The sequence below is a fragment of the Oryctolagus cuniculus genome, chromosome 6 (assembly GCF_964237555.1).
Source record: "Oryctolagus cuniculus chromosome 6, mOryCun1.1, whole genome shotgun sequence".
NCBI classification, from domain to species: Eukaryota; Metazoa; Chordata; class Mammalia; order Lagomorpha; family Leporidae; genus Oryctolagus; species Oryctolagus cuniculus.
In genome coordinates this window covers 28,855,092-28,862,360 of record NC_091437.1, presented here as the reverse complement: position 1 = coordinate 28,862,360, position 7,269 = coordinate 28,855,092, and the positions used below count along the sequence as shown (strand labels likewise).

The following is a 7,269-nucleotide window of genomic DNA, read 5'->3' as shown; positions in this document are numbered from 1 at the left end:
CGAGTCCCGGCCGGAATCGCAGCGCCGCGACTGCGTCTGCGCGCGCTCGGGGCGGGCCGTCTTTCCGCCCGGCCGTGCTGTCACTCACGGCCGCTTCCCGCCCCGCGCCGTGACGCAGCGCGGCTTTAAAGCCAGCTCTGCAAGCGGCTGCAGGCAGACGCCTGCGGAGCCTCCGGTGTGTGGCTCTGCGCAGCGCGTCTCGGCGAAATTTCGCGCTTCCCGCCGGGACCGAAGCATTGGTAATCAGTAGCGGATCACTCAGCTGAGCAGCAGGAAGAACAAAGGAGTCGGCGAGAGAAGAGGCTCCCCGCCGCTTTGCAGCGAGTGGCTTCCTCCCCCCGCCGCCTGCGCCCGGCGCGAAGCTGAATTTATAACCGTCACTGGATTGTAAGTACCCGAGGCAAAGGCAGCTCGCTGCGTCCCGCTTTTTCAGTTATGCTTGTTTCGGGAGGGTTTGGGTCGGTGTTGACTGCTTGTCCTAATTTTGTGCCGTCTTCATTCTGCAGGAGCCGCCATTTGCTTTCCTGCTCGCTCGCTCGCCCGCTTGCTCTGTCTGCATTGTCTGGAGGCGGCACCTAGAGGCTGGAACTCGGCATTGCAGCTCCAGGCTTTAAATGGACTTAATTCTCTGAATAAGCCAGTGTGTCGGTAACAAACAGCGGGTGTGGAGTGCAGCATATTTAGAGAAAAGATTTGTGGCTTGATTAAAAATTAAGACAAAACAGATGCTTAGCTACTGTTCTGCATAGAACCTTCTGTTGTTAGATTTTAATTCATAAGGAACTGGTCTTTTAAATTGTTGCAGTAGCTGAAACTTTTCAGTGCAGCAAGTGTTTATTAGGAGAAGGGAGTCAGAAAGAAGTGAAGATGAGTAAGAGCAAAGATGATGCCCCTCATGAGCTGGAGAGCCAGTTTATCTTGCGCCTGCCTCCAGAATATGCTGCTACTGTGAGGAGGGCAGTGCAGTCGGGGCATGTCAACCTGAAAGACAGACTGACCATCGAGTTACACCCCGATGGGCGTCATGGAATTGTCAGAGTGGACCGGGTCCCTCTGGCCTCAAAACTGGTGGATCTGCCGTGTGTTATGGAAAGCTTGAAAACCATCGATAAAAAAACCTTTTACAAGACTGCTGATATCTGTCAGATGCTCGTGTCCACAGTTGATGGTGATCTTTATCCCCCTGTGGAGGAGCCAGTTGCTGCTGCTGACCCCAAAGCAAGCAAGAAAAAGGATAAGGACAAAGAGAAAAAGTTCGTCTGGAACCATGGAATTACTCTGCCTCTAAAGAATGTCAGAAAGAGAAGATTCCGGAAGACAGCAAAGAAAAAGTATATTGAGTCTCCAGACGTGGAGAAAGAAGTGAAGCGGTTGCTGAGTACAGATGCGGAAGCTGTCAGTACTCGCTGGGAGATAATTGCTGAAGATGAAACAAAAGAGACGGAGAATCAAGGCCTTGACATCTCTTCCCCAGGAATGTCTGGCCACAGGCAGGGCCAGGACTCCCTGGAGCACGATGAGCTTCGGGAGATATTCAATGACCTCAGCAGCAGCAGCGAGGATGAAGATGACACCCAGCACCAGGACGAAGAAGATATAAACATCATCGACACTGAGGAAGACCTGGAGAGACAGCTGCAGGACAAGCTGAATGAGTCAGATGAACAGCACCAAGAAAACGAAGGGACCAACCAGCTGGTTATGGGCATTCAGAAGCAGATTGACAACATGAAAGGCAAGCTCCAGGAGACCCAGGACAGGGCCAAGCGACAGGAGGATCTCATCATGAAGGTGGAAAACCTGGCTCTCAAGAACAGATTTCAGGCTGTGCTGGATGAGTTAAAACAAAAGGAAGACCGAGAAAAGGAGCAGCTCAGCTCTTTGCAGGAAGAGCTGGAGTCACTCCTAGAGAAGTAAGAAGAATTTTGATCATTTTGAACCTGATGGTTCCACACTAAGAAAATCTTCATCACTTTTTCTGGATTTTAAGATTTTGCAGTAGTTCCCGTTCCTTCTAATGCTAGAAGTTCTTTTTAAATTATCTTGTTTTCAAGAAGCACTTTGCTAGGTGTTCATTCTATAGAATTAGGATTGACTAGGCAGTAATGTAATTGTTAGGAAGTTGTAGGGTTAGTGGAATGAACAGCTGAACCCTAATATTCACAGCTGCATTGCAGGACTTTGCTGCTGTTTCCCCATTTCCCGGAAGCTGCTATTGCTGCCATGTGGTGCCTTCTGAGATAGGTAAGAACCTAGTGTAGAGGCAATGAAGTTGGTTTGCATATGTTTCCCTAACTATTTTCTCAGTTAAATCAAAGCAGTTTCACACATGTAGAGATGCAAATAATTTCATAAGGTTTCTAACATAAATAAAAGCGACTAATTTTCAACTTATGTGTCTTGATTTTTTCATTGGTAATAGGAGTCAGATAATCTTTTGAGGTGGTTTCTCGGTAGAGTTTAATGATTGGTCAGTTTGGTCCTGCTTTGCAGGTAAAGAAGCAGTTGTGGGTTAAAAAAAAAAAAAAAAAGGAACATAGCAGAAATTGGGAAATGTCATCTTTGCATTCTATTAAGGTTCTAATCCACCTGCTCCATCAGGAGGCTGGAAAACATGAGATACAGAGCCATTCTAAACTACTCTAGTATTTGTAGATGAAGGCCTGCTTTACCCTTTTTTTTTTTTTTTTTTTTTTGACAGGCAGAGTGGACAGTGAGAGAGAGAGAGAGAGAGAGAAAGGTCTTCCTTTGCCGTTGGTTCACCCTCCAATGGCCGCCGCTGCAGCCGGCGCACCGCGCTGATCCTGGCAGGAGCCAGGAGCCAGGTGCTTTTCCTGGTCTCCCATGGGGTGCAGGGCCCAAGCACCTGGGCCATCCTCCACTGCACTCCCTGGCCATAGCAGAGAGCTGGCCTGGAAGAGGGGCAACCGGGACAGAATCCGGCGCCCCAACCGGGACTAGAACCCGGTGTGCCGGCGCCGCAAGGTGGAGGATTAGCCTATTGAGCCACGGCGCCGGCTGCTTTACCCTTTTTTAAAAGCACTGTTTTTACCTGCAGAAAATATTGGGAATAAAAACAATGGCTATCAAGTGAAGTCCAATGAACCACAGCACTGGTTTGGATTAGATTATGTTTCCAATTATTTTTATTTTAATTCCACAGTTATTTAATATCCTGATAAGTGATTTAGCCACTTCATTTCACTGAAATCCTTAAGGAAGTCAGTACCATAGTCTGGCATTACAAAATTTCTTTTAACAGTTTTCATACTCTCTTAAACTTCCCATGCCCTTAAAGATAATTTAATGCTTTACACTTGATCTGTTCTTGAAAATCAGTGATAAAATTTATGAAATGCAGTGTTATATGCAATTCACTTTTGACAGCTTTACTTGCCTAAAAAATGGTTTGGTTTTAAAATACTAGCCTCATGAAGTAAACATTTCAAGCCCATTTAAAATTTCTGTTTGATAGGAAACATGTTAAAACTAATTAGAACCAAAGTAAAATGAATGCTGAGACTTTGAGACTTCACAAGGGTAACTTTTTCCCCTACAAGATCATTTTTAATTTACAAAAACATTTTCAGAACTTGGGAGGTTTTAGTGTGGAACTTGTAGGGTTAAGCAAGGTTTCCCTCAGTGTCTGGAATTTGGATTATTTTTTGACATTTGGTAATACAAAGCAAATTTCCTCAATGTGTTTGGGTGTTGGTAACAGATTCTCCTGTTTTAGTACATATGACTGCAGTGATACCTGAACAGCTCCCCCCATGCTGGGTTTTACAGTAGAACACTTGCCAAGTTTTTTTTTTAAGAGTTATTTACTTATTTGAAAGAGTTACAGATCTAAGGGGAGAGACAGAGATCCTCCATCTGCTGATTGACTCCATAATTGGCTGCAACAGCCAGGGCTGGGCCAGGCTGAAGCCAGAAACGTGTCCAGATCTCCCAAGTGGGTGCCAGGGGCCCAAACACTTGGGCCATCTTCTGCTTTTCCGAGGACATTAACGGTGAGCTGTTTGGAAGTGGAGCAGCATGGGCACTAACCAGCTATGCCACAGTGTCAGCCTCTCAAATAATTTAATCAAGATCTCAGCATCAAAGATAGCTGAGTTCCCTCAGCAATGGAAAAGAAGTATGGTAGATACTCTAACAAAACAGCCTGCTGCCCCCATTATTACTTTTTTAATTATTAGCTCTGTGCTGAATCTGAGGTCTCCATTAATTATATTTGAGGCTCAGAAGAGAGCAGGTTTATTATTCACCTCTGTACTGGAAGCACACTTGAAACATCCTTCAGGAAACTCGACAAAATAGAACACTTCCTCTCTCAAGAAACTTGCTTTTCCTTCTGAGTTTCTGTGAAAATAAATGGTACTACATCTTCAACTCCTGAAGCTAAAACTTGAGCCATAACTCTTTGATTTCTCCCTTCACTTAACCACTTACGATTTCTACTTCCAAAAAAACTTCAATTACTACTTCATCTGCACCCCACTGTCCTAATGCAAGCCACTGTTACCTTGCCTGGCAAGTGATGGTAGCTTCCTAACTGGTGTGTATAAATAAACATTTAAAAAAATCTTTTTATTTGAAAGAGCTATAGAGAGGGAAGAGACAGATCTTCCATTTACTGGTTCACTCCCCAAATGGTCACAACAACCAGACCCAGGCCAGGCAGAAGCCAGGAGCCTGTCCAACATGAGTACAGGGGCCCAAGTGCACCATCTTCTGCTGCTTCTGCTGTTTTCCCAGGCACATTAGCAGGGAGCAGGATCATAAATAGAGCAGCCAGGACTCAAACCGGTGCCCACGTGAGATGCCACTGTTGCAGGTGGTGGCATAGTCTGCTGTGCCACAATGCTGGCCCCATGTGTAAACCTTGTTCTTTACAATGTAATTTTTTTGACTGCCACCAGTGATCTAATCATGTCTTAGAATTCTTAAGTGATACTCACAAACCTCAGGATTAAGTTTATATTTCTGAAAAAGGTGATTCACAAGATTATGTGATACATAAGATTATGAGTGATGCAGTTCATCATTTCCCAACACTAATGGTTAATATATCCCAAGCCTGTTGGACATTTCTTTGAGTTTATTTTTCTTCTGGGCCTAGAGATTTTTAACAAGCTGTTCCCTCTACCTAGGAGGTTTTCCTTTGAGAGTCCTTCTTAATTTATGTTTCAACCTAAATGTCACCCTAGCAAGGCTTTCTTGATTAAGCAACCCTATTATGGTTTTCCTTGTACTCTGTACTTCACGCTCTTATTCATTCTACAAATACTGTCCAAACAAACGGGATACTTAAAGTACCAAGCTAAGCATTCAGAGTCGGTTATCACACACTGTACAGTCTACTGGAACATGCTAATTTACTAACGTGTAAATATTCCGCTGCTCCTATCTCCCACTAGGCTGTAATTTCACTGGGAGACATTTTTCCAAAAGCTTGTTAGTCACTGTAAATTTACTGAAGAATAAAGATTAAAATTTCAGGGCTGGCACTGTGGCATAGCAGGTAAAGCCACTGCCTGCAGTGTCAGCATCCCATATGGGCACCGATTTGAGTCCCACTTCTGATCTAGCTCTCTTCTATGGCCTGAGAAAGCAGTAGAAGATGACCCAAGTTCTTGTGCCCCTGTAACTGCATGGGAGACCCGGAGGAAGCTCCTGCCTCCTGGCTTTGGATCGGCACAGCTCCGGCCGTTGCAGCCAGTTAGGCAGTGACCATTAGATGAAAGACCTTTCTCTCTGCCTCTCCTCTCTCTGTGTAACTCTGACTTTCAAATAAATAAATAAATCTTTAAAAAAAATTTCAAGATCAGGAAATATTATACCTAGGTTTGTATCCTAGTTCAGTGACCTATTAATTGTGTGACACTGGTTAACTTTATTACTCATTTGAGAGGTATAGAGAGATGTTTCTCCCAGTGGTTCACTTCCTAAATTGGGAACTGGGAACTCAATCTGGGTCTCCCACATGGGTGGCAGGGACCCAGCTACTTGAGCTGTCACCCACTGCCTCCCTGAATGCACGTTAGCAGGACGCTGGAATAGGGAGTGGAGCTGACGCCTGAACCCAGGCAGTCTGTTTTGGAATGTGAGCATCCCAAGCATCCTAACCACCAGACCAATGACCGCCCTCATGGACAGGTAACATAATTTATTTGCCTATTCTCAACTCTAAAATGGAGGTGATAACTAACTCGTGGGGTTGTTGGCTATTGTCATATAAAGGACTTCCTTAGAACAATGTCTGAGATATAGTAAGTGAACATCAAAGACAAACATTGCCTGCTTGCTAAGATATAGACCACAATAGCAATTAAATAATTATTTTAATTAAAGAGTGAACAAATGGTAGAAAGTATAAACAGTGGTTTTAAATATGCATGACTGATTGCAAATTTAAGAAATTTTCTAAGTGAAAGCCTAGAAATTAGCTTATAGCAGAAACAATTTACTTCAACTATATCTGTGGTATACAGATTACACAGTTTAGTACAGCAGCTCTAATATTTACTTGGTTGATTTATGTATAGCTTCTCATTAATATTAAAAGACATCATAATAGAAGTAATTATCTGTCACATGAATTTCAAAAGCAAGAGATGTAGGTCTGGGATCCCACTAAGTCCCAAGTTACCATAAATGACTTATTTTCTCACAGCTCCCTTGACTAATGAGTTTGTTACATGGTTGGACTACACTTTTCAGTATTTCTGGGTTCATGAACAGAAATTTTGAAGAACTTTATAAAAATGAATGTTTTATAATATTACAGAAATAAAAGACTCCATGAAAAACTTTAGACAATGTAGGGATTTTACAAGAAGTAAAAGTTATCCCTCTCACATCAACTTTCTAGGGTAAACTCCTTATCCTTCTGATACATGTTAATCCATGCTTTTATCTGGCATTTAATAAATTAAATACATGTGTGATCATATAAAGCAGAAGAAACAGGATTTTGTTATAAACACTATCCTGCAAATTACTCAGACATTATCTGAATCCTTTATCAACATTTATAGGTATTTTTTCAGAGTTTTTTTTCTTAATTTTATACATTCCCCAATTGTTCCATTTTTCATTTGATATTACACAGAATGCTGCAATAAATATTCTTCTGTAAGAGGCCTCCAGTAAACAATTTTTAATTAGTCTATTTTTAGAAAGATCTATGTATTTATTTGAAAGAGTGACAGAGAAAGAGACCTTCCATCTGCTGGTTCATTCCTCAAATGGTTGCAACAGTCAGGG

At 42.8% G+C, this 7,269-nt stretch overlaps 1 protein-coding gene across 1 annotated transcript; it reads left to right on the top strand.

Annotated features, from left to right (window-relative positions):
- Positions 1-867: 867 nt before the first annotated feature.
- On the top strand, positions 868-2,390 carry TAF7 (TATA-box binding protein associated factor 7). The gene has a single exon (XM_002710263.5). The coding sequence runs from the start codon at positions 868-870 to the stop codon at positions 1,915-1,917; it is 1,050 nt and encodes a 349-aa protein (XP_002710309.1). The 3' UTR covers positions 1,918-2,390.
- Positions 2,391-7,269: the final 4,879 nt, after the last annotated feature.